Source organism: Phyllostomus discolor, chromosome 10 (assembly GCF_004126475.2).
Source record: "Phyllostomus discolor isolate MPI-MPIP mPhyDis1 chromosome 10, mPhyDis1.pri.v3, whole genome shotgun sequence".
NCBI classification, from domain to species: Eukaryota; Metazoa; Chordata; class Mammalia; order Chiroptera; family Phyllostomidae; genus Phyllostomus; species Phyllostomus discolor.
The window spans coordinates 14,317,006-14,344,791 of NC_040912.2; the positions used below are offsets into that span (position 1 = coordinate 14,317,006).

Consider the following 27,786-nt stretch of genomic DNA (forward strand, 5'->3'; position numbering starts at 1 on the left):
CTATGCTAAGTGAAATAAAGGAAAATGTACAGGGAACCAACAGTGATGGGAAGGAACCTAGGACTCAAATCAATGGAGTGGACCAGAAGGAAGAAAGAAACATCCAACCAGAAAAGAATGAAGAAACAAGAATTCAAAAAAAATGAGGAGAGGCTTAGGAGCCTCCAGGACATCTTTAAATGTTCCAACATCCAAATTATAGGGGTACCAGAAGGAGAAGATGAAGAACAAGTGGAAAAGTTATTTGAACAAATAATAAAGAACTTCCCCAATCTGGCAAAGGAAATAGACTTCCAGGAAGTCCAGGAAGCTCAGAGAGTCCCAAAGAACTTGAACCCAAGGAGAAACACACCAAGGCACATCATAATTATATTATCCAAGATTAAAATGAAGGACAGAATCCTAGAAATGGCAAGAGAAAAGGAGAGTTACCTACAAAGGAGTTCCCAACAGACTGTCAGCTGATTTCTCAAGAGACCTTACAAGCAAGAAGGGGCTGGAAAGAAGTATCCCAAGTCATGAAAGGCAAGGACCTACATCCCCGATTGCTCTATCCAGCAAAGCTATCATTTAGAACAGAAGGGCAGATAAAGTGCTTCTCAGATAAGGTCAAGTTAAAGGAGTTCATCATCACTAAGCCCTTATTATATGAAATGTTAAAGGGGTTTATCTAAGAAAAAGAAGATAAAAAATATGAACAGAACAGTAAAATAATAGCAAACTCACAATTATTAACAACTATACCTAAAACAGAAACAAAAGCAAACTAAGCAAACAACTACAACAGGAACAGAACCACAGAAATGTAGATCAACTGGAGGGTTAGCACAGGAGAGTGAGAGGGGTAGCGGGGGGAAAAGGCATAGAGAATAAGTAGAATAGATGGTAGGTAGAAAACAGACAGGGAGAGGGTAAGGATAGTATAGGAAATGTGGAAGCCAAAGAACTTATATGTACAACCCATGGACATGAACTAAAGGGAGGAAATGTGGTGGGAGAGAGTGTGCAGGGCAGAGGGGAGTGAAGGGGGGAAATGGGACAATTGTAATTGACAAACCCACTGCCAGCATAATACTCAATGGGCAAAAACTAAAAGCATTTCCCTTAAAATCAGGAACAAGACAGGGATGTTTGTTTTCACTGCTCTTACTCAACACAGTACTAGAAGTCCTAGCCATACCAATCAGACAAGAGGAAGAAATAAGAGAGCATTAAAATTAAAAAGGAAGAAATAAAACTCATTATTTGCAGATGACATGATACTGCATTTAAAGAACCCTAAAGATTCCACAAAAAAACTACTAGAATAAATGAATTCAGTAAATAGCAGGATATAAATAAACATCCAGAAATCAGTTGCATTTTTATACACCAATAATGAACCATCAGGATGGGAAACTAAGAAAACAATCCCATTTACAATTTGCTTAAATAAAAAATACATTAGAATAAATTCAACCAAGGATATAAAAGACCTGTACTCAGAAAACTATAAGACACTGAAGAAAGAAACTGAAGAAGATACAAATAAGTGGAAGCATATACCGTGTTCATGGATTGAAAGAATTAACATTAAAATGTCAATACTACCCAAAGCAATCTACAGATTCAGTGCAATTCCTATCAAGATACCAATGGCATATGAAGTCTGTCCAGAAAAAGTCCAGCCATTGTTAACATAATAAGAATGGTTTGCGTGACATTGATGTAACCTGGCAGCCAAGGAGAGTGAGCTGGAATGTACATGCATGTGAAATGATGACTCTTCACTGCACTAGTCAGTGGGGTGGCAGACACCACTGAGTGAGCATGTGTACTGTGTGGCTGTCACATTCAAAATAACTGAGCAAGTACAGCAATGAATCTGCATTAAATTTTGCATTGAGCCCGAACACTCCTCCAAGGAAACTATTGGGATGATTCAGAAGGCTGCAGCTATGGGCAACTGGTAACTGAAGTTTCATCATGACCATACATCTGCTCATGCATCATGTCTTGTGCAGATTTTTGTTGTAACATCAAATCACCAGGTGACTCAACCTGCCTCCAGCCCAAATTTGGCACCCTCAACTTCTGGCTTTTCCCAAAACTATAATCACCCTTGAAAGAGAAGAGATTTCAGACCATCGATAAGATTCAGGAAAATATGATGAGGCAGACTGGGAGAACTGTGTGAGGTCCCAAGGTACCTACTTCGATTGGGACTGAGGCATCATTGTCCCATATACAATGTGTCTTGTATCTTCTATCTTCTTCAATAAATGTCTCTGTTTTTCTTCTTATGTGGCTGGATACATTCTGGACATATCTCATATTTCACAGAACTAGAACAAATGTTCCAAAAATTTGCATGGAACAACAAAAGGCCCTGAGTAGGCCAGCAATCTTGAGAAAGAAGAACAAAGTTGGAGGAATAACACTACCTGATATCAAACAATACTACAAGGTCATAGTAATCAAAAAAGCATAATACTGGCATAAAAAAACAAACATACAGATTAATGGAATGGAATACAGAGCCCAAAAATAAACCCATGCCTTTATGGTCAATTAATATGTGATAAAGAAAGCAAGAACATAAAATGGCATAAAGGCAGTCTATTTAATAAATGATGTTGGGAAAACTGAATAGATACATGCAAAAAAAAATACAACTAGACCGCCTACTTACACCATACACAAAAATAAACTCGAAATGGATTAAAGACTTAAATGTTAGACTCGAAACCATAGATCATAGAAGAACACATAAGCAGTAAGATCTCAGACATTTCTCATAGTAGTATTTTTTTCTGATATATCTAGGGGAAGCGAAACAAAAAAAAAAAACAAATGGGACTACATCAAACTAAGAAGTTTTGCACAGCAAAGGAGACCACCAACAAAATGAGAAACACAACCCACAGAACAGGAGAACATATCTGCCAATGATACATCCGATAAAGGGTTAATATCCAAAATTTATAAAGAACTATACAACTCAACACCAAAAAATCCAATTAAAAAAAGGGTAAATGACCTGAACAGACACTTCTCCAGGAGGACATACAGATGGCCAAAAGACATATGAAAAAAGGCTCAACATCACTAATCTTCAGAGGAATGTAAATTAAAACCACAATGAGATATCACCTCACACTTGTCAGAATGTCAATCACCAATAAGTCAACAAACAAGAATTGTTGGCAAGGACATGGAGAAAAAGGAGCCCTCCTGCACTGTTGGTGGGAATGCAAATTGGTGCAACTACTGTGGAAAACAGTATGGAGTTACCTCAAAAAATTAAAAATGGAACTGTCTTATGACCCAGTGATCCTACTTTTGGGACTACATCTTAAGAATCCTGAAACACTGATTTGAAAAAAATGTATGTACCCTATTTTTACTGTAGCACCATTTATAATAGCCAAGACCTGGAAGCAGCCCAAGTGCCCATCAGTAGATGAGTTGATCAAAAAGCTGTGGTACATTTACACAATGGGATACTACTCAGCCATAAAAAAAGAAGGAAATCTTACCTTTCGCAACAGGATGGATGGACCTGGAGAGCACTATGCTAAGTGAAATAAGTCAGACAGAGAAAGACAAGTGCCACATGACTTCAGTTATATGTGGAATTTAAAAAACAAAATAAATGAACAAGCAGACCAGAAACAGACTCATAGATTCAGAGGACAAAGTGAGGTTGCCAGACGTGAGGAAGGCTGGAGGGATGGGTGAAAAAAGTGTAGGGATTAAGAAATACAGATTGGTAGTTACAGAATCATCCTGGAATATAAAATACAGCACAGAGAATATAGTCAATAATACTGTAATAACTATGTATGTATCAGATGGGCACCTGACTTATCAGGGTGATCACTTCGTAAGTTATATCAATGTCTAATCACTGTGTTGTATACCTAAAAGTAATAATGTATATTATTGTACAAAAACTGTAATTAAAAATTAAAAATCACATTAAAAAACAAACTACCATGTGTAATTACATCTGTTCCTACTATCTCTACTCTGCTCCACTGATATGTATGTCTAACTAACTCTACACCAACATCACACTTGACTGACTTAAAATTTTATTGTCGCCTGGCTGGCGTAGCTCAGTGGATTGAGCGCGGGCTGCGAACCAAAGTGTCGCAGGTTCGATTCCCAGTCAGGGCACATGCCTGGGTTGCAGGCCATAACCCCTAGCAACCGCACATTGGTGTTCCTCTCTCTCTTTCTCTCTCTCTCTCCCTCTCTTCCCTCTCTAAAAATAAATAAATAAAATCTTTAAAAAAATAAAATAAAATTTTATTGTCTTAAATTCAGATAGTTTTAAGTCCTCCAATTCTATTGTTTCAAAATTATTTTAGCTAACTCAGATCCTATGTATTTTCATGTAAATTATAGAATCTAATGGACAATTACTGAAAAAAAAAAAAAGAAAAAAAAAAAAGACCCCACAGCCTACAAGCACTTCTGTTGAAACTGTGTGGAACCTACAGACCACTCTGAGAAGAACTTGCATTCATACAACATTGAGTCTTCCGGCCCGTGAGCATGGTACATCTCTCCACTGATTCATATCTTCTTTAATTCCTCTAAACAATACTTGGTAATTTTCAGTGTGTAGATGTCACACATCTTGTGTCAAATTTATTCCTAAAAATTCCGTATTTTTGATACTTTGGTAGGTGATTTTTTTTACTTTAATGTTTTATAGTTATTTGCTAATATATGGAAACATTTAATTATCACGCTAACATTTTTTTCTGCAATCTCACTAAACTTGTTATTTCTAGTAGCTCTTACGCACATTCCTAAAGATTTTCTACATGATAAAGACTGCCCTGCTCCTTCCTTTTCAAACTGCACATTTTCTGTTTCTTTCTGTTGTCTTATTTAACTGGCTAGACTGGGATCAGCAAATTGGGGCTTGCATGCCAAATCTATTCCACTGCTTATTTTTGTACAGCCTGAAAGCCAAGAATAGTTTTTACATTTTTATATAGTTAAAAGAAAATCAAAGAATGCTATTTCTTGACATATGAAAATTATATGAAGTTCAAGTTTCAACATTCAAATTCAAGTTTCAATAAGTAATGTTCTATTGGACAGAGCTACTCATTCATTTACATACTGCCTGTGGCAGCTTTCATGCTACAGAGACCAAACGGCCCACAAAGCCTTAAGTATTTACCATCTGGCCCTTTATTTTGCTGACCCTTGGGCTAGAACCTCTAGTACAATGGTAAACAGAAGAAGTAAGAACAGATATCCCTCCCTGATTAATACTTAATTCCTCATAATTCACAGGAAGAATGGGTTTAAATCATGAATACGAAATATGAGGGGGGACCTTCCAAAAAAAACGGAATTATCTTCTGGAGGCCAGGCCCCTTGTAGTACAGGATTCCGCCACTAGGTGAGTGTTCCAGCAACCCATCTGTATCAGTGTGCCAGCTGGCATTAGAGGCCCACATTCAGTTTCAGTGACTTTTTCTGAAGGCTCTTTCAACGCAATTGCCCATTTCATGATGGGTGATTTACAAGTGCACCGTCCACACCAAGATGAGTGTTCAGCAGTTTTTGATGGAAAACACATGGCCCCCATGCCCGATCCACCCTATTCACCCCATCTAGCCCCAAGTGACTTCTCTTTTGTTTCCCTGTATGAAAAAAGTCCTCAATGGGAAATGTTCTGCTGGTGGGAAAGAGGTGAAACAAACAACAGCAGAAACACTAAAAGCTGTCAAAATCGAAAAGTTCAAAAACTGTTTTGAGTAGTGGAAAAACATCTCAATAGGTGTATTGCACCAAATAGAGAATACTTTCAGAAGGTGACTGAAGTTTCAACATATAAGAAAAACACACAATATATTATAAATAAATTCCAGGGGTTTTTTGAGGTCCCCCCTTGTAGCTATCTGATTTACAATGAAACCAGGAACATTTACTCAACGCTCACATAAAATTTACTTTCCACATTATCTGGACAAAATGCTTCCAGATAACACAGGACAAAATCATCTTCACTGTTAATCTTGACTTTTAATAAAACTAAGACAAGAATATGGTATGTAAATATATATATAACAAGCCAATTTGTAGAGAGTACATTAGCAGGTGATAGGAAGTATGTCAACAGTTTATCATAAAACTTTTTTTAAAGGAAGAAAACAACTTCTACTAAAAATCAGTCAGTGCTTTTTACGTTGAGGAAAACCACTTTATATATTGAAATGTGTACACATATACATAAATGACTGCCCTATTTCAATAAAAAACAACATACCCACAATAAAATGCAGCCATAAGCATATAAGTCAGAACTTGGAGAAGCCGGTTTTCCCGCTTTCACCTCAGGTGACATCAAACTCAGGCCACCAGCTGTCATGTTCACGGAGGCTCGCTGACTCTGCAAAAACAACAGGTCAGACATGTGAGGGGTGACACAGTTGGGGTGGCTTTCGGTGAAGTACTCCACATTTCATCAACACACCAAAAAAAACCCCGAATTTATTTAAAATACTCCATTCTCTTTTGCTATCAAGTATTTTTACTTAACTTCTGCTATTATAAGTTGCTCCTAAAACCAGTCTCATAAAATTAAGTGAGACACTGGTTACATTTCACATTGCAGACTCAAACAGATTCAAAACTAAGAACCACTAATTGTTTAAACAGTTGGTACTTTTTTAATTTATAAGGGTAAGGAAGCAGTGCTATCTTCTAATTCTGAAAAATTCTGAAGAGCTTTTTAAGAAACGAAAGGTCTACAAAGTAATTTTCCTTCCTCGCTGACCATTTTCTGAGCACGCCATTTCCAAAGTGTTGAAGGGCATCCGACGACAAGGACATGAAGCCTGGGTTCAGACGGATCTTGGCTGTCACTCCTCCCTCCCACTTATTTGCTGTGTGACCTTAGGCTTTAACCTCTTTGAGCCTAAATTAATTTGTAAAATGGAAATAACATCTACCTTACAGAATTATGGCCAAGTTAAAGGTAGCACAATTAACTACCTAGCACATATTACAGTGAATTATCTCTTCTCCTCCTGCTCTTTACCCTTGCATCTCAGAGGGTGGTGGTCCAAAGCCCAGCAGCTACAGCATCACCTGGGAGCTTGTCAGAAACGCAGAAGAATGTCCACCCCAGAAATGCTGAGTAGAAACTTGCATTTTAACAAGATCCCAGGGTGATTTATATGCACTTTCAAGTCTGAAAAACAATGATCTTCACCACAGACTACTTACCAAATTTCTCTTCCTATTTAAATACAAAGTCTGGCACAAATAATGCCCCATTTTTATTACAAAACCTTTTATTACAAAATCATAAGCATGTAATTCTGCAACATAACAATATCACACTCAAGCACACCATGTGACATTGTAGGTGAAATGTTCAAATGAGAACTGTAAATCATTGCACCCATATTGCTGCCCTACCACCACACTCAAGCAGGCCTTACTTCTGCCAGACCCTGTACTTCAATCTGAGACCAGTGTGAAAAATGAGGCAAAGGGTGAACTTAATATTTCACAGTAAGTCGTTTTAAATAAAGATTAACACAAGGTTTTGGTGATAATACAGTCGATAAGTCAGTACAAAGAGAAGAATAGTTTTTCGGAGTAACCATGATGTCTATAGTTGTGCAGACAGCATACTCAAAAGATAAATTATCCAGGGTCCCTAAAGAAGTGAGTACTTTTTTTATTTTTATTTTATTTTATTTTTAACATTTTAAAATTATTGTTCAAGTACAGTTTTCTGCCTTTCCCCCCACCCGTCCCCACCACCTCAGCCCTCCCCATCTCCCTCCAGAGGTGAGAACTTTTTAAAACTCATAATTTAATTACTTTTCTTCAGACATTATCTTAATTTTCAGATAAATTAATATGATAAAATAAATAGTCCAGCAAATCTGCTTTGTCTAAACCCTTCATAATCCAGCATTTCATTATAGTTTTACGTTTGCATTTTAAAAACCTTTCAGAGCTACCATATGAAAATCATTGAGACTACACATTCACAAGTGGCAGGTGTTACCCTGTGACTCGCAGGTGACCAAAGGATAAAGGATTATGACTTATACTATCAAAGGGAACTCTTGCCCTGTTGGGTGGCTCAGTTGGTTGGCGCACTGTCCCGTACACCAAAAGGTTAGGGGTTCAATTCCCGGTCAGGGCACATACCTGAGTTGCGGGTTCAAACTGCGGTAGGGGCACGTGCAATCGATGTCTCTCTCACATCAATGTTTCTCTCTCTCTTTCCCCCTCCCCCACCTCAACCTCTCTCTCTAAAGTCAATAAACATATCCTGGGGTGAGAATTTTTTTTAAAGATTTTATTTATTTTTAGAGAGGGAAGGGAGGGAGAAAGAGAGAGAGAGAGAGAGAAACATCAATGTGCGGTTGCTGGGGATCATGGCCTGCAACCCAGGCATGTACCCTGACTGGGAATCGAACCTGCAACACTTTGGTTCACAGCCCGTGCTCAATCCACTGAGCTATGCCAGCCAGGGCCTGGGGTGAGAATTTTTTTTAAAAGGGACTTGCTCAGACAATAAACTGTTTGCAAGGATGTAGAGAAAGTGAAATGCTCATATGAGAATGTAAAAGGGCACAGCCGCTTTGAAAAAGTTTGATTCCTCAAAAAAGTAAAACAAGAGTTACATATAACCCAACAACTCTACTCCCAAGAGAAAGGAAAACATATATCCACACAGAAACTTGTACACTAATATTCATAGCATCATTACTTATAATAATCAAAAAGTGGAAACCACCCAAATATCCATGAACTGATAAGTGAAAACAAAATATATCCATACAATTAAATATTTGGGCAATTTTTAAAAATGATGTTCAGCCCTGTCCAGTGTGGCTCAGTTGGTTGGAGCGTCATCCCAAGCACCAGAAAGTCACAAGTTTGATTCCTAGTCAAGGCACATACCTAGGTTGTGGGTTCGGTCCTCAGTCAGAGCATATACCAGAAGCATTCCATCTATGTTTCTCTCTCTCCCTTTCTCTCTCTCTCTTCCTTCCTCTCTTGTTAAAATCAATAAATGCATCCTCAAGTGAGGATTAAAACAAAAGTGATGTTTAGATGCACACTACAACATGGATAAACCCTGAAGACATTATGCTAAGTGAAATAAATCAAAATCACAAAAGGCCACATATTGTTTGATTCCATTCATAGGAAATGTTCAGAATAGGCAAATCCATAGAGCAAAAAAAGTAGATTAGTGGTTTTCAAATGACTTGAGTAGAGGAAGAAACAGGAGGTAACTGCAAACTGGTACCGGGTTTCTTTTGGGGGGAGATAAAAATCATCTGGAATTAAATAGTGGTTATAATGTACAATTCTGTGAATACATTAAAAACTACTACTAAATTATACACATTATGATATGTGAATTACATCTCAATAAAGCTGTTATCTTTAAAGACAGAACTGCTCCTTCATGACCATGTATACTTGAGACTGCCCATTCAAACAAAAAGAAACAGAAAGATCACAATATGCCCTTTAATTGTCTGATGTTTGCTATTTCTACAAACTGCCTGTTCTGAGGTAAAAAGGCACCAAATTAACAGCCAATGTAGTTGAACCAGCACTTAAATGAAATGAAAAAGTCCAAGGTTCCCAAGCTTCTAAAAATTCTCATGAATCAACAAATCATGAAGTGTACGTATCTAAACTTAACCTGTTGGGAGGGAGGACACTAACAGAAGGGGTAGCAGGAAATTTTCCCCGTGTACTTCCTAGCAAATAAATGTATCTTGATGATGATAAAATAATGATTGATGTTGTCAATGCTATTCACTACAACGTCAGCTTGCTTCTAAGGCTGATGATTTAAAAATACAATGCAAAAATTTAGAAACTCCTGTTCCAGCACCCAGCTGATGCCAGCAAATTGCTTACACTACATGACACACCCTAAACTGAAGGCGATTTTGTAATAAATTACTGTATCGTGTACAAGTGCTGAAATACTGCCTAATAATATTAAAGGATGTCTATAACCCACTTGTAAAATCATGACACTTTACCACAGATTTGGTGAAGTCAAAGTCTCCAACGATCCCTCGCTCACGGTTTAAGGCAAACACATTGTTCTGATGAAGGGCTCCGTGAACGATGTCGGCCTCGTGCAACGTGTGCAAGCCCTGGGCAACCCCCTTCATGACCTTCAGGGCCTCCTACAGACAAGTGCACACAGAAGAAGTCAGGAGGTAGGCAGCTCACTCATACTTGAACCTTTCCTAATTAAAAGAGTTTTCCAGAAATGAGTAGAGCTTCCTCCGAATATACCTTTCATAAGAGTAAGAACACAGCATACAGAAAAAATTAAGGCCAGAAGCCCTAGTTATGTAACTGGTGACTATCTATCTATCTATCTATCTATATATATATATATATATTTATATATATATATAAATCATATATAAAAACAAATATATGATTTAAAGATATCAATCTCTAAGAAGACTTAGATTACAAATAATGACCATATGAAGCATCTAGGAAAAGAAGAGACTGAAATAATGTTTCTGGGTAGGAAAAATCAGGGTGTCCTTTATTGGTATTAACTGATTCAAATTTATGATGAAATTGAGTCTTTTTGGTATCAAGTCCCAACTCTGCCACTGGCCCAGGGACCCTGTGCAAGTCACTTAATCTCTGTGAGCCTCATTTTTCTCATCTGTGTGTAATGGGATAACTCCTATCATAGGGCTGATGTGACAAACAGAGTTACAAAAGTTAAAATTTTACACAGTATAAAGTATGTAGGATGCCCTTAATAAATATTAGGTGTTATTTTCTCCTTCAACATATCCATGGAAATAGTTTTTTTAAACTTACCTCCGACGTTAGAGGCATACTGGCTTGAATAGCACCTAGGCTTGCCCTAGGGTAATACGGGACCATCAAATAAGCCATAGGATCGGACTAAGCAGCAAAACAGAGAATGAGACTCAACATAAGAAATTCTTCAATATATTTTAAGTATACATTGATTATACAAGATAACTGTTATTTTAAAAGAAATAAATTTCTCTATAAATTGAAGCTGAATTTGTTTTAAATGAGATGTTTTCTGCAAAAGACTAGCAGAAGAACTTTACCTTACACAGAAATAGGAATATCAACGGCAGTAACCCAGACTCTTCTTTGGCTTCCCTGCAAGCTCTGTGATAGGCGGCTGCTCTCTGAATCACCCTGGCTTCCGTGTCAACATCCACAGAATAGCCCTTGCACCAGAAAAAGAGCAGCACTGGTGATTCCGAGGCGAAAAACCCCACTGGAGTAATACAATACGTCATTCCAACTTAAACATGATGATTTTTGTACAAGTTAAATTAAATCTAATTTTATTTTAAAACTTTGTAAGTATCTTTTCTATATGCTTTGAATGCTACAATTTAGAAAGGAAAGAACAATTCCACCTGTGGCTTAATATACATTCCACAATGCATAGCCACCAAGGCCAAGTTAATTACTCTGTTATGATGATGACAGTTTCCCAGATCAATGAAAAGAAGAAATCAAAGAACAGAAGACTGAGTTGGAAAAAAAAGAGTAAAATTTCAAAGAGAAATGTAAGGAAAACAAGAATTATAAAAGGCTACTGGATAGAATGCAGTAAGAGAAATTCTTCTGAAAAAGAAAAGCAAGTGCATCCTATTAAAGAACATATATTACTTAGGGAAGCTTTCAATTCAAAATTAGTTCTGTCAATAATCAAGCTAGTCACCTCATGTAATTTAGAAAACAAAGAGTGGGTTTTTACTTGCCTAAGAAGTACCACCACCACTCCCCTTTACATTTGAGTCTCCCATTGTCAGAAGAACTTAAACTTACCTTTAAAAGAATCATCTGCCCGTTAACCTCAGAACATACCAAAGGACGCTTGCTGCTAAGTTCTTTCATGGGCTCAGCATCAAGAAGATCTCGCTCCAAGCTCATTGTAAAAAGACCACCAGAGTTCTAGACACAAGTTTTTGTTGCAGTAAGAATCCAAACAATTCCAGCACTTTTAAATCATCAGCACAACTAGTTACTTGCTATTAACTGAATTGGACATGATCAACCCTACTAGAGAAGCCAACATAATAAAAATATTTAAAGTTTCATATTTTTTCTAGTTCCTAGCTCTTGAACTACAACCCAAAGTGCTATCATCATACATTCAATTGCTGCTACAGTTCCAGAACAGACTCTGAAGAGGACTGAGATTAACCAGACATGCTTCCAAGGAACCCTGGTGTTTCCTTGTGAAACCTACGTTTCCTAAAAATATCAAAATGATAATAAAAAGAAGGCTGTAGAATGGGAATAAGAAGTCTAAAAATTATGACTACTACGAAGTAATTCCAATACCCCTGCATCTATTTGAAGTGGAATCCTCAACAGTGAAAATGGCTTTCAAATATTTTAATTCTACTAGATAGTTCTGCTACATTTAAAGAGAAATAATTTTTTCCACCAAAACCTGAATATCAACTATTTAGATCAAGCTAAGTTTCACCATGGTGTAGTTTTAGTGACAGGGATTGTACAATTGTTTTGGGGTTTTTTCTTTAAAGTGTTGTCAATACAAGCAAGTCATCCACAACCTATAACTGATTCACAGGGTTTCCTAAGAATACATCACAGTTAAATATCTTAAAATCATTAAAGACATCCATAAGCCATGACTCAAACCTTTCATAATCTTCCACAATAAAATAGGCCAGCATATTTCTTTAAATTAATTTTCAAGTCCTATATGGCATCACATATTCACTGACCCATCCTATCTGAGAAGTCTCTAAGGTAGTTAAATAAATGCAAGGACTAAATCCTGGACTATTTTAAAGTCTAGTCTGAAAAGATTTTACAGTAATTTCTTTAACAGCTCTAGGGACTTTAATTTTCACATTTATGAGTTCACAAGTCTACGTGAATATCCCTCTCTGTCCCATATTTAAGGTATTATGATGGAATTTATGTCGATCTTAAAGAATAAATATTGTATCTAGCCCCATCAGGCAACAGAAAACACAGAGCTAAGAGAGTCTGCCCTGGCAGCCAGAGTCTACCAATCCTGCTCCACACTGCCCTTCTGTCTGACACCCTGGTCTCCCAGGCTTTGAATCCTGCCTGCCTAGAAACCTATACCCACATCAACCTTTCTACCTTAGCTGACTTCTCTAGAATTTTTTCCAATCTGCTTTAACATAAAAGGTACATTCTGCATACATTCCTCATGACTATCAGTGTCCTGCTTTTATTCTAACTCTTGGAACAGCAGCTAAAACTGCTTACTATTTCAAAAAACCAAACACCTGTAATGCAAATAAGTGAATGGGTGTGAGGGGGAGAAGACAAAGGGAAATATGCAAATATAAGAATTAAAACACAGTATGCCAGCATTAAAGACAGTTTTGAGAAAATGTCTAATAATGCCCAGAAACTATTCAACAGAAACATTTTTATAATAAGGATATTATCAATTTAACACTGACACACAACTGTATCATCCATTTTTAACACTCTCTGCAGAGTGGTAATTGTCAGGAGAGACAAAGCTTACCATGTACTTATGCAATCCTATTTCAGGATAAAGCAGAGGCAGCTCAGGGAACCATTTCTGTACCAAGCTATTCAGCTTCTCCTAAATTTAAAACATAGATATATTCAATTATGACATGTTGGTCTTCAGGAAAAAATAACACACCAGTATCTTCCTTATTATCTACGTAACAAAATGTATAATCTAATAAAATATATGAGCTAAGATATACACTGATTTTGCCTTCTACTACAAAAATAAGTAGCAAACGAAAACCAAGAATCATCTTAGATCTAAATACCATCCAACTAACAGAAGAAAAACCTAATTACCAATTTTAGGCTTGGTATACATATATAGGCACAAAATCATCTTTTTTATTCCCCACAAAATCTTGCCTAAGGTCAAATTCTGCACTCACTTCAAAGCTAAAATGAAAGAATGTGATGATAGACCCATTTAAATTGTGAAAGTGTCACTATTCTCAAAAAGAATCCAGTGACATGTTTAAAATGATTACTATTTCATTTAGGAGGAAAAACACATAAAAGTCCAAAAGAAAAAACCACGTAGCTCTATAAAAGCCGCTCGGAAGCACACGTGAAAACCGAGGGTCCACAGAAAGCCATCCATCACACGTCTATTAAGGGAAACTTCTAGCCATCTGTCAAGTCACTGGGAGACAGCTACTTTATTCCACGGCAATAATGAAGGACACAGTCCTGTGAGTTTGCTAAATGAAACATAACCTTAAAACATCTACCATTTTCATGGTATTTTTATTTTTCAAAGCACCACTCTTAACTGGCTTGGCTAAAAGGCTCCTATGGTTTTTTTCCATAAAATAAGAGACACATTTTTCATTTTTTCCAATAACTTTATTAACTTAGATATGTTGAGTATTTCAGCTATCTCTTGCATGGTAGAACACTGACTGTTCTCAATTAATGTCTGCATTTGATTGTTATCAACTTCGACTGGTCTACCCGACTGTGAAGCATTGTCCAGCAAGACACCTCCAGCATGAAACTTGGCAAACCCTTTTTGACACCTTCAATCAGGCCCAGAACCTTCTCCATACACTGCACAAATCTTTTTGTGTGTGTTTCACTTGCGTTTTTACCTTTCTTGAAATAATAAAGCATAATAAGCTGAGAGTGTTGTGTATTTTCTTCCATCTTCAATATTAAAATGGCTACACAAAAATTCACCAGTTTTGCCCTGGCTGGTGTGGCTCAGTGGATTGACTACTGGCCTGCAAACCAAAAGGTCGCTGGTTTGATTCCCAGTCAGGGCACATGCCTGGGTTGTGGGCCAGGTCCCCAGTAGGGGGCACACAAGAGGCAACCACACACTGATGTTTCTTTCCGTCTCTTCCTTTCCCCTCTCTCTAAAAATAAACAAATAAAATCTTAAAAAATTAAAAATTAAAAATTCACCAGTTTTTGATCAGTTTATTTTTAAATGTATGTTGCTATGACAGGTGTCACAAAACAATCTTAACAAAATTGTTTCAAATGAAGTTATAGACAACTAAGTACTACTATAGCCATCTTAGAGAAAAAAACAAATGAATTTTTTTGGCCAACCCAATACCTCTTTCAGATAACATCCCTGAAACATAAAATACAACACTGCTTCCATTTTAAAGAGAAAACATGCTGGCTGACTCTCCCAATATCACAAAAACTAGAGGTAAACTGGAGACTTAAGAAATGCAACAGCTCCCCAAAACCAGGTGCTGTGATTTGATGCTGTCATGGCAGCATTATGCCAAAATGATATTCATATAAATTTTAATAAAGGAGAAACTCTTCAGGCTTTCTGTTAAACCAAATATAAGCAGTATACAAAATATGTTTATGCTATAATCTTGATGCTTGTAAAAATAAGCAGAAAAAGATGAAAGAGAAGTTCATGTCAAAAATTAAATGATTACTACTGTTACCCGGAGTAGGAAAATTACAGATGATGATTTTTCTTCTTTATAATTTTACATAATTTCCACATCTGATACAATAGTTATAAATTATTTTATCATCAGAAATTAATTTCTAACTTTATATAAACATTACTATGCCAACATAACTATGCCAATATAATCTCTATCCTTGTGATTATGGTCCACTTCATAAAATGGATATATTAATTCAATTTCTAGTACATCCTAATTCAAAACTTCAAAGAATCAAATACTTACATATTCCTCCTGCTCACGATAAATTTCCTGAAAGACACTATTGCGCAATTGAGTTATTTCTTGTTTTATTTTCTCAATTTCAGATCCATCAAGGTCATCAGACTTTAATCAGAAAGAAAATAAGTGACCTTATATGCTTGTTGAAGTAGCCTGAAAATAAGTCTTCCCAGTAAGAACTGATTCGCCTCCCACAACAAATCACTCTGACTTCTACGTATCATTCTGTACCTAGCACCTAATAAACTCTCCTGACATTTGTTGAATTAATATTTATCAGCTTATTCTAACACTAACTTTCCAAAACCTACAACAAGGAATTATAAAAAATAAAGACAGAAAATCAATTACATAGATTTTTCTCGTCTCTTAATTTGCTGTAGAATTTATCTACAATGAAGATGACCAACTGCCATCACAAAGTAAATGTCAAGAAGAGACACCAGAATACAATTACATTCTTTGTAATTGTTTTCTACAAGATATTTTGTTTTTAAAAAATGAAGGTGTAGCATGTCTACTGGAGGAAAGATAATGTAGGACTCACAAAGACTCCAGGTATAATAAAGATGCCACCTTTAAAGGTACAGGTTTTCAAAGTTAAATGTATTTCTCCAAAAGTTAAAAAAATTAAACTAAAAAAGGTACCATCCCTCACAGACCAGAATACAATAAAACTGGAAAATCTCAAATCGCTCTGTTAACTCTACTGAAGTGCTCCAAAGAGAAACAGAGCTAATTCAAGTTGGATTAAGACATAATATAAATTCCCTTTTGTACATAAATTGAATTCTCAAAGGAACACTAAGAATCCCTAAATTTCACAAAGTTTCAAGCCTAACAAAGGAAGTTATTGCAGATTAGAATGTCCTAATTGTTCTAGTTCTAGCATCATATAAAAACAACTTAAAATATTTACAAGAAATAGTATGTTCAGCCATTAAAAAAAAATAAACAAAAGACATCATGATTTTAAAAATACTTTATAACAAAATTCTACCTTTGGGGAAACATCCTATCACCTTGCATGTAGTAGGCTTGTATTATAATAGACATTATGTAACAGTCCAAATGAAAAGACTTTTTCAAAGTATTCAAAAATATTTATGTTTCTGAAAGCTGAGGCAGCCATGTAAACTGTTTTTAAAGAACATTTAGTGGCATAGGAAAATTTTTACAATATTAATGTAATAATTTTATTTACATACATGAAAGAAAAAAGATAAAATATATAAAACAAAATATGAACAATGATTCTATTTTAAAGGGTGCATCCATATATTACTTTCATGAGGCAGAGCCCCAGTGAAGTGAGGTACACAAAGAGTTTAAGAATCAACTGTTTGCTTACTTCTTCCAAATTATTCTTTTCAACCAATTTCCATCTCAGTCGAGCTTTTAAGCTTTTCAGTGTCTTTTTAATGGCCAACAAGTGATCCAGATTGGGGGTCTTATTTAAACATTCGATAATCTGCTTCTTGAACTGAGTAAGAGAAAGAGTTATTACATTTTCAAAACAGACAACAAAGTCACTTATTAACCATTTATTATTTATCTATTAAGGTTCAACTAGTATTTGGAAAATTCAGGTTGAAAGAGGAAACTCTACAATTTTCAACACGATAATTCTACCACTTGATTTCTTAATTATTCATATTTCTATTTAGAAGACTATCTGTTCCAGTAATCAAAGTAGCAAACAAAGGTTAAAAAAAAATCTCAAGGTGATACATACAGTAAGCCATACTCTGCTAGAGAGGATGCAAATCGGAATTTCTAGTGAGGATGTCAATTAAAATTACCTTTCTCAAAAGTAGTTTGATAACGTGAATCAAGTTTTAAAAATGTTTCTTCCTTTTGACTTACTAATAATTTTTAAGGAAGCTATCTGAGGCAACAGACATACACAATTATATACAAAGATTATGTACAGTATTATGACGGTAAAAAAAAACTGGAAGTAACCTTAATGTCTAATAGAGAGGAAAGGGTAAGTAACATACATCTACACGAGGGATGATGTTTTGGTCACTCAAAATTTCTTACATCGGAAAATGTTCATAACACACCATTAAACAAAGAAAACATTTTCAAAACAGCTTACAAAATTATATAACGTACACACACACACACACACACACACACACACACACACAAGGTGCCAAAAAGGAGTCACAGACACACCGAGTTTTACTGCCCTTGACCTCACCACACTTCGCAGTTCCTGAGTCTGTTACAAACTGGAGGGTGTGGCCACCCTGCATCAAGCAAGTCTACAAGCACAGTTTTTCCAACAGCATTTGCTCATTCCACGTCTTTGTGTCACATTTTGGTCATTCTCACACTGTTTCAAACTTCTTCATTATTATTATATTTGCTATGGTGATCTGTGACCAGTGATCTTTGACATTACCACTGTAACTGTTTTGGAGGAGCCACAAACCACACCCATACAAGACAGCAAAAGTAACCGATAAATGTTGTGGGTGTTCTCACTGCTCCACCAACGAGCCATTCCTCCATCTCTCTCCTCCTCTTTGGGCCTCCCTATTTCCTGGGACACACCAATAATGAAATCAGGCCAGTTAATGAGCCCACAATGGCCTCTGAGTGTTCAAGTGACAGGAAGAGTCACATCTCTCACGTAAAAGCTAGAAATGACCCAGCTTAGTGAAGAACTATCGAAAGCTGAGATAGGCTAAAAGCTAGGCATCTCGCGTCAGTGAGCCATGTTGCGAATGCAAAAGAAAATTTCTAAATTAAGAGTGCTACTCCAGCGACACACCAATGATACAAAAGCAAAACAGCATTATTGCTAATGTGGAAAAAGTTTGGTGGTCTCAATAGAAGATCAAACTAGTCACATTTCCTTAAGCCAAAACCGAAACAGGGGTAAGGCCCGACCCTAACCCTCTTAAATTCTATCAAGGCTGAGAAATGTGAGAAAGCTGCAGGGTGAATTTAATTATACAAGAAGGAACCCCCACAAAAAACAACACAGACTTATCTTCTGGAAAGCAGGCAGCTTGTAGTACAGGCTTCCCCCACTACGTGAGTGTTCTAGGAACCTATCTGTATCAGTGTACCAGCTGGCATTGTTGTGAGAGGCTGCATTCATCTTCAGTGAATTGTTTTTTGAAGACTCCTTCAGAGGGCTTGCCTGTTTCATGACAGGTGGTTCATGCGCGCACCTGCCCACATAGCACTGCGTGTTCAGTAGCAGTTTTTGACCAAAAATGGCATGACTCCCGTGTCCTACCCTCCCTATTCACCCAACTTGCTCCAAGTAACTTTTTTCTCATTTCCCCAGATGAAAAAAGTCATCAAAGAAACACATTTGTCAATGTGAAAGAGGTGAAACAAAAATGGCAAAAGCACTTAAAAGGCATCAAAATTGACACATTCAAAAACTTTTGAGCAGTGGAAAAAAGTCTCAATAGGTGTACTGCATCAAATGGAGAGTACTTTGAAGGTGACTGAAATTTCAACATGTAAGAATAAATACACATTTTTTAAAACTAAATTCCATTTGGGGGGGTCTGACCTCATATACCAGCTAACAATGGCTGTGGTGCTTTGCTAACAGAATAAATAATTTACCTACACACTGAGTATTAAACTACTTGAGAAAAGTTGAAGTATAAAAAAATATAAAGCATCAGTATGTAAAACAAATAAAATAAAGAACAATCCAACCTCAATACTGCTCTTGTACTTGGATTGTACTGTGGCAATAAGCCTTTCCTCTGAATGGATCTTTTGTAGCACTTGACTATATGTATTTAAAATGATCTCCTTGTCTGCATCACCTTGCTCCTAAATGAAATCACACACATGGAATTATAGACAAGGAGTATTCACAATCATTACAACTTTCAATAACAATGGATAAACTTCAAAAGAATGCCTTTAATAAATTTCTATATCCATTTAAAAATATTTCTTAAACACGAATCTTTTTCTGTACAGGAGAAAGACCGGTATCAAAGACGTTCCCAGGGGAAGTTTACTCCCGGCACATTGTTCTTTGCAGAGCTGTCTGGAGTGGAGGAGATCGAGATGCTGCAGTGCTAAAGTAGGGACTAAACAATACACATGCAGAACGCAAACACTTAAACCTATTTTTAGAAGCCATCTACAAACAACCACTTTTAAAATCAAGTCTGACAGCCCTGGCCACTGTGGCTCAGTTGGTTGGAGCATCATCCCATAAACCAAAAGGTCACAGGTTCAATACCCAAGCAGGGCACAGGCCTGGGTTGTGGGTTTCCTCCTCAGTTGGGGCACATGTGAGAGGCAACCAATTGATGTTTCTCTCCCTCTCTCTCTCCCTCCCTTCCCCCCTAAATACATTAATTAATTAAATTAAAAATCAATGAGTATGTCCTCGGGTGAGGATAAAAAAATAAAAAATAAAAATCGAGTCTGACAAAACCATCTAAATGAGGACTAATTGGTAATAAGGGAATACACTAATGGTATATATTTTTAATACCAATCTAAATAAAATCACAAAAGGTAAAATGAAGAACATTACCGCTGAGACTTTACTAAGCAACTGAAAAGCTGAAAAAAGAGTCTCAGTAAGCAATATTAACATTACAAAATGCTCTTTTGAAGAGCTACACTAATTTTTAACTTGACGTAGCAACAGAGAATATACACAATAGAGAAATGAAGCCACTAATCAACCTTGTGTAACTGCCTCCAAAACTCTCAAAGATTTTATTTCAAATCTTCACAAATTCTAGGAGTCTTTTCTCCCTGGGTAATGAACTATAGAATCAAATGATACAGAAAGCTGACACACTTAGATTAACAGCAGCTTTCCTAGAATTATACATTAGATTTTCTTTTTTTTTAATGTGAAATGTTCCATTAAAGTGAAAATACCACCCTGTGAAAGAATGAGGTTTTGCTTTGTATTTGGATTAGAACTTGACAGTGTTACTATTCCAAATAAGTCTCTAAGAGAAAAGCTAAAACCAGTCTTGATGCTAACTAGCAACAGAAACCATGCTGCTTCAAAGGGAGCAATAATAAATATCAATACTCACAATCAGAGATATCTCCAGCTCTTTGCAGACACTTGACTCAGTCTTCTCTAGGATTTCATCAATATTATCAATTGTGTCTTCAGAAGTCAGTGAATCTTCCACAGATAGATCAAAAGCCTCATTTGCAAAAATAAAAGCATGAAGTATCTCATTTAATTATTTCAATTAGTATTGTGTCCTTATAACTGGAGCAGGGCATTGGCCTCTGCATTGAGCAATGTGGGGGAAATGAGGATACACAAGAATGATAAAGTACTACCTTCATATAAGTTATGCACCAGGAAAAAAAAGATACAGACTCATCACATACCCTTCCTCCCCCAAAAGACAGATTTTTAAAATGTAGTTAGTGGTTAACAGAAACAAAAAAACAATACACAGAAAAAATATGGAAAAAAAAAAAGAAAAAACAGCCTTAGCTGGTGTGGTTCAGTGGACTGAGCACTGGCCTGTGAACCAAAGGGTTATTGGTTCAATTCCCAGTCAGGGCACATGCCTGGGTTTCGGGCCAGGTCCCCAGTAGGGAGCACATGAGAGGTAACCACACACTGATGTTTCTCTTCCTCTCTTTCTCCCTCCCTTCCCATGTCTCTAAAAATAAATACACAAAATCTTTTTTAAAGAAAGAAAGAGAGAAAAAAGACAGAAAGAAGACCAAGATGTTTTGGGGGAACAGTAAAAGAAGCAGTCAGAGTAAAAACTGGTGAAGAACCTTAAATGCCCAGGTGGCAAACTTAAATCTAAAAGGTGTTAGGCAGGCAATGTTATCTCTTGAACAAGGAAGGAATATGATTATACCCAGTATTTACTGATGACTTACTAGTATTTAGGAATCTGGAGATTAAAGACTAACCCCAAATGGTTCCATTTCATTAGGAAAACAAGGTATTTTCTATCAGGAAATAAACTTTATAATAAAATGCTAAACAGAATAAAATCAGGAGCCCAAGTTATAATACAGAAAATAGAAAGTAGATTTTTTCCCCCAAAACAAAGCCAGAAATTTGTATTTGGAAGTCATTCCCACAGATAAGATAAATGATCCCATGGGTGTCCTGACCCTTGCCAAGGAAGTTGTAAAGCAAACAAAAGAACAGAGAATCAATAACAAAATTTGGCTAAAATTTAATTAGAGTTCTGAGTACATTATACAGACTCATATGTTCCCCCCCCTTCTGGAAAATTACATGTTGCTTTTTATAATAATGAATTACAACTAAAAAGAATGGTACACAAAACATCTTTTCTAATATCTAATATCAACTGAAGCTAATATTCTCCATTTATATTAGATATCTTTAAGATATTCAAGATGCCTAAAATTCAAAAGACTTGAACAATGCCAATTAACATAGTATTTTAAGCCTGACCAGTTAGCCAACTGATGTTAAAAGATGTCTTGCTCAAAAAGAAAACAAAAAGAGAAGAACACTCTGCTATCCCCTACAGCACATGCACTTTCACATACCCTTGTCTTTACACCACAGCTGCGAGACACGCAGGACGAACAGCAAGCCCCAGGGGTGCTGCCTCACACCTCCTGCTCAGTTGGAGCTGGTTTCACGCATGTCCCACGCAGAGGCCACCAACACGCCAGTCCCTCATTCCTCCATCCCCGCACACACATTCTCATCCACATTCGTTCTCATTCTCACTCTTCCTCCACCCTGTTCTCTCTCAGAAAAGAGGTAAATTATGTTGGGGAAAAAACTTGTTTTAGCTCCCTGGTTTATGCTGCTGGCAACAGCCGTCCCTACCTTTAGGGCGCTCTGGAACCACTCCACCAGACGGCGCAGAGAAGCCTCCGTGTCGCTTCTGACACTGGCGAACTCTTCCCTCTTATCGCACTTCCAGTCGTGAAACTTCTTCAGTATCTCTTCAGAGCTTGTCCCTTCGTTGGCCTGTCCATAGACTGCTTCTAGAGAGGCTGACAAATCCTGAAGAGACAGACCTCTGTTTATTAAAGTGCATTAACTTCCTATTAGGGTTCAAGCACTGTATTAGAACCTGACAGACAGAAAAGTAGCGTGCTGAATTCCTATCCTTGAGAATTCTATAAATAAAATAGAATAATTAGACAGACATAAAGACATAAAACCACCTAAAAGCTGATTTCTTTGGATTCTAATAGTAAAAGTGAATTAAGTGAATTAAGGTTACATACAAGTAGAAAGCTTTATAGTCTTAGGTCTTTAATTAGGTAGAAAGGCCCGTCTTCTCTGACTTCAAATCAGAGCCACTAATGTTTCATCCTGACATGGAAGTTGCTAAGTCCTACTGCTTAATAAAAATAAACCACACACCAAAATGTACAAATAATTCCAATCAAGAGAAGACACTAAACATACATATGTACTTAAAAGCATTTTTTAAAGGACTGGAAAAGACGAGAGAACCTGCTGGACCTTTCAAGGAATTAAACTCTAGAAATGTCATAGACACAAGAGGAAAACTCGATTCCAAAATTTTTTATCACAAAACTCTGAGAAACCCTTGGAAAGGCAGAGGATAGTTTAACACAAAACAAACTGTGCAAGTGGGAGAAGGCCTGTCCCACTTACAGGAAAAGAGAACTTTCTTCGGATGCCCTTCCCTCTCCCCCACAGTGGGCAGGAAAGCAGCCGTACAAGCAAGAGGCAATGGGTTTACTACACTAGCCGAGTATGGGAACCCAGACAAGGCAAAACTGATCACCAGTACAGAAGAGGTGTCCAATCCCTAAGCATTCTCTTTCATTCCTTTTCCTCTGAACACTGGACAGCATTTACACCGCAGGGCAGCCCCTGGAAAAGAGCCACGGCCGAAGCAGAGGAACTGGGAGGCCCACTGGAGAGTAAGATCATGGAGAAGAGAAGCCAACAGGAAGCAGAGCCCAGACCTCAACCCTAGAGTCTGAGCAACAGCTCCACCCTATTCCTAAACCCACCTGAAGCCTCTGAAGTTACGGTCCAAGCTCTCACCCTTCCCTGGGCTCCTCTCCGCACTATCCCATACCCACACAGTAGCGCGGGACTAAGACAGCTTATAGTTCTCCAAGGGGACACAAGGGCCCTTGAGGGGTGGTACAGGGAAGGATGAAAGTTGTAACTAGTATAAACACTCTGAAAGAAATATTACAAACTAAGCCACCTTATAAAAAGGAAGCAAAATCAGTGGCCCAGATAATAGCATTAACTCAAAATATGCTTAACAAATATTCTCAACAAAAACAAAGAATCTTGGAAACACAAAGCAAAACCAAGTAGTTATAAATAATAACCAACTGAAGTTACATGGTCTGAAAGAAATGATGTCTGAGATAAAGAACGCAGTGGATTGGCTAAACAGCAGAAGGGATCAGCTACAGAACCAATTAGTGAGCTAAACAGTTAAATCAAGGGTCCCTTCAAAAAGACAAAGAAAGAGATCAAAAGAGAAAAAATCAATAAATAATTAAAAATATAGAGGATGGAAGTTTAAGCATCCACTAACAAAAGTCTCAGAATGAGAAAAAATAAATAAATGGGATGGGAGGGGAAATGGGAGGCAGCATCCTAAATCATTATTAAATCTTTCCTGGAGTTAAAGAAAGATATTAAAATCTCAGACTGAACTGACTCAGATTAAATATAAACTTAAATATGTTTGAGTGCAATTAAGGAACAAAGTCAAGAGAAAATGTTAAACTTCCAGGAGCAAAAAAGATCACAGAACAAAAAAAATCAGACTGATATCAACAACTATGGAAACAATAAGACAAGGGAGTATAATTGTGAAGAAAAAATGGCCTTTGGACCTATACTTTATAGCCAACTCAACAACTGTTTAAAGTCTTAAATGCACACAATTGTCTACATCATTTTCAGTAAGCTATCCTGAGACACCTGAGATGTGCAGTAACTTCAGTCAACCACACAAGAGCTCTTTGAAAGCTCTCAAACAAAATACTCCAATACATAGAAAAACCGAAGGACATCCAGCAACTCATGAAGTAAGAATGAGAAAATAACTCCAGAGTTTGTTATGTAATTGAGTGAGCACATATAACATCCATAACAATCTGTGACTAAAATCCTAGACAACAACTTTGGTTGTTTGGTTAGCTGATTTTTGGAACGGGAATACAGAGAAGGAAGACATACCAAAGACACGTGAGAATGCTCTGTGATACCAGGGGTAGGAGGCAGAACGGAAGAAAAAAGAACCCCCAAGAAACAGAAACACAAAATGGAATACGTATGAATGACACACGGACAACTGTGTGGGGACTGCCTGGGGGAGTGGGGGCTGGGCAGAGGAAGGCAGAACGGAAAAAAAGAAATTGGGACAACTATAATAGAGTAACTAAAAATTGTAAAAAGAAACACAAAATGATCACAGAATTAAGTTCTAACAAAAGACTAATTATAAATATATAAATTAAGTTACCCATTAAGAGACAGATTTATAGGTTGGATTTTTTGAAATTAATCTATTAGTATGTTGCCTAAGACATTTAAAAGAAAGGGGGGGGGAGATATGTAAAGCAGATATTAACCAAAAAGGCAGGTAAAAAAGAAACTTTAAAAGTAAAAAAAGTTGTATCCCAAAGCACCTTAAGGAAAAATAAGGTCACACAGTAGTTAAAAAGAAAACAGTTTAAAATACATAACAATCATGAATACATTAACAATCATGAATACAGCAATGAAATATTTTGAACAATTTAAAGAATTACAATATAAGAAAATATATTAATTATAACATATAACAAAAATATCCCAGAACTGATAAACTGATCAGGCCAAAAACTAAGCAAAGATACAAAGGATGAAAGCTTAAAATAATAGCTATCTATCAGGGACTGAAACCAATAAAACCTAGAATATACTTTCTTTTTGAACTTATTAAAGGAGCAGAAAATCAACCGTGTATTATAAGCCACAAAAGAAGTCTGAATAAATGCTGAGGAAATCAGAAATCATGAAATTTAATTTCTTGGGCTGACTTTCGTCTGAAGTTCTATTTCTTAATTACTTGAATACAAATAAAAATCAAACTATTTCTCAGCAAAACAAACAGAAGTTTAAGGAATATTCTTGTGATCTAGGGGAACAGTAGAAAGACAAACCAGTAGAAAAAGTCTTTTTAAGATCAAACGTTAAAGAGAAAAGAGCCTTGAAGATGATCTTCGTTGCAGACCCTTACCTATGTCTACTGACAGTTCATGAGAAGAAATAAACCCTCGCAGGGCAAAGCAGACGCCGCACCGCAGACCACTGCCCTTTCACAGGCAAGGCACACTCCCCCGTTCTGGAAGAATTTACACTACTTAATGCAATTCCACCTAAGAGAACGTTTCAGCCAGGGCTCCAATGGTTCCTGAACCACACACAGGACCACCAAAATGACATCTTCAGCCAGGCGAACAGGAAGACACAGCGCCCAGATGTCCCTGAATATTCTTTTCTCCAGCTCTCTAGAAAGCTCACTCCCTGCAGCCCAAAACAAGACAAGGAGACCAGCTAATATAGCTACTACTCACCTTGGGACTAACTGCACTGACCAAAGCAGCAGAAGTTCGAAGATATATAAAAGGCAGAAGGAACACAAGAAGGTTGTTTTCCAATGATACAACCACACACAGAGCTTAAAGAGTATCAGCAGAAAACTGAGAACTAAAAGAGAGTTCAGCAGAGTTTGCCAAAGGGACATCAATATATAAAAATCAGTATTTGTATAAACCATCAAAAATAGCTAGAAAATGGAAAGTAAGGTAATATTCACATAAACAAAAGTAGAAATATCTTGGAGTTAAAAAAGACACATGAGGCCTTTTAGAGAAAAATTTTACACATCATTAAAGGACATTAAAAAAGATCTGCATGAGTGAAGAGCAATATTACGTCAACAGGTGGAATGATTAACGGTCATGGCTGAGAGGGTGGGACAGGGCTGAAAACAAGGCGCCTCAGCACACAGCCGTCGTGCTCCAGCCCTGAGCAGGATGAACAGTCCTGTAAGCCCAGGATCAGGGTCCCTCTCTCTAAGTGGGTGTTCTGCTGGAACGCAAGGAGCAACAGGGGCTCCCATGCCCCTTACTGCTCCTGTCTCCCCGTGAGTGCTGCTCTGCAAGCATGACCAGCTCACCCTGCTTGCAGGACAGACACATATAACTACATAAACATGTTAAATACATTCATTCGTATGAGATTTTAATTCCATTAAGAAGAAATGAGAATTCAAACAGAGAAGAAAAACGTTTGCAGCCATCGGTAGTAGCTGAAGTCTCAAGGAAAATGCTAATTTCACCTCTCAAATGATAAATATGTCTATTTCATGTGTAACGTAATGTATATTTAATATCTTTTTAAATTCCAACCTGCAGTGCTTTCAAGCGTTTGCTGAGAGGTAACTCATCCACTTCCAGAATGAAAACGTCTACCGCCGTGCACAGCTTCTGCTGCACTTCATTCCTTCTGGCGATCAAAGCGCTCCCTTCGCTCTGGGGGAGGAGGAAAACGTAATAGCCATCATTAATGAATACATCCGGTGTTTTCTTACACACTGGCCTACAAAAAAACGAATCTCCTAAAAACAGTAAAATTTAGTATTACATTCTCCAAACACAGTCGCCTTTACAACAAACACCTTCCTCCTCAGATCAACAAACAGTTCCATTCCGTTATTTATAGAAATAAGACAGTTACATTCAGCAATCCTGCTCTGCTAATGATCCTTTTCTTCCCATTATTTCTGCAACAATGAAATTTTTGTTTTTCTTAAGAAAATTACACAAGTTCCTATTATTAATTACACACTGCCTCCTTCCTATTCCCATGCCATCCTCAATTCCTTCTCTACTTATCCTTCAAGATTCAGTCAGTCTCTACCGAGATAAAACCTCCAACTTGCCCACGAGGCTGTATTTGGAAGTAGGTATGTGAGAGACACCCAGGAACCCTATGCGCCCATTACCCCCGTTACCGTCCTTGTGAACCTGCACTGATGCTAGCTGTTTG

General features: G+C 37.1%; 1 protein-coding gene across 1 annotated transcript in view; it reads right to left on the reverse strand.

The window, feature by feature from the left end:
- The window catches only part of STK31 (serine/threonine kinase 31), a 58,521-nt gene that overhangs the window by 10,996 nt on the left and 19,739 nt on the right, over positions 1-27,786 (reverse strand). The window contains exons 10-21 of the mRNA XM_028525989.2: positions 27,147-27,269; positions 22,564-22,743; positions 20,807-20,923; positions 19,446-19,565; positions 17,101-17,232; positions 15,753-15,854; positions 13,574-13,654; positions 11,860-11,985; positions 11,124-11,249; positions 10,861-10,947; positions 10,047-10,196; positions 6,278-6,400 (exon numbers count right to left, since the gene is read on the reverse strand). Of these exons, the coding sequence (XP_028381790.2) occupies positions 6,278-6,400; positions 10,047-10,196; positions 10,861-10,947; positions 11,124-11,249; positions 11,860-11,985; positions 13,574-13,654; positions 15,753-15,854; positions 17,101-17,232; positions 19,446-19,565; positions 20,807-20,923; positions 22,564-22,743; positions 27,147-27,269 (1,467 nt within the window). The remainder of the gene's footprint in view (positions 1-6,277; positions 6,401-10,046; positions 10,197-10,860; positions 10,948-11,123; positions 11,250-11,859; positions 11,986-13,573; positions 13,655-15,752; positions 15,855-17,100; positions 17,233-19,445; positions 19,566-20,806; positions 20,924-22,563; positions 22,744-27,146; positions 27,270-27,786) is intronic.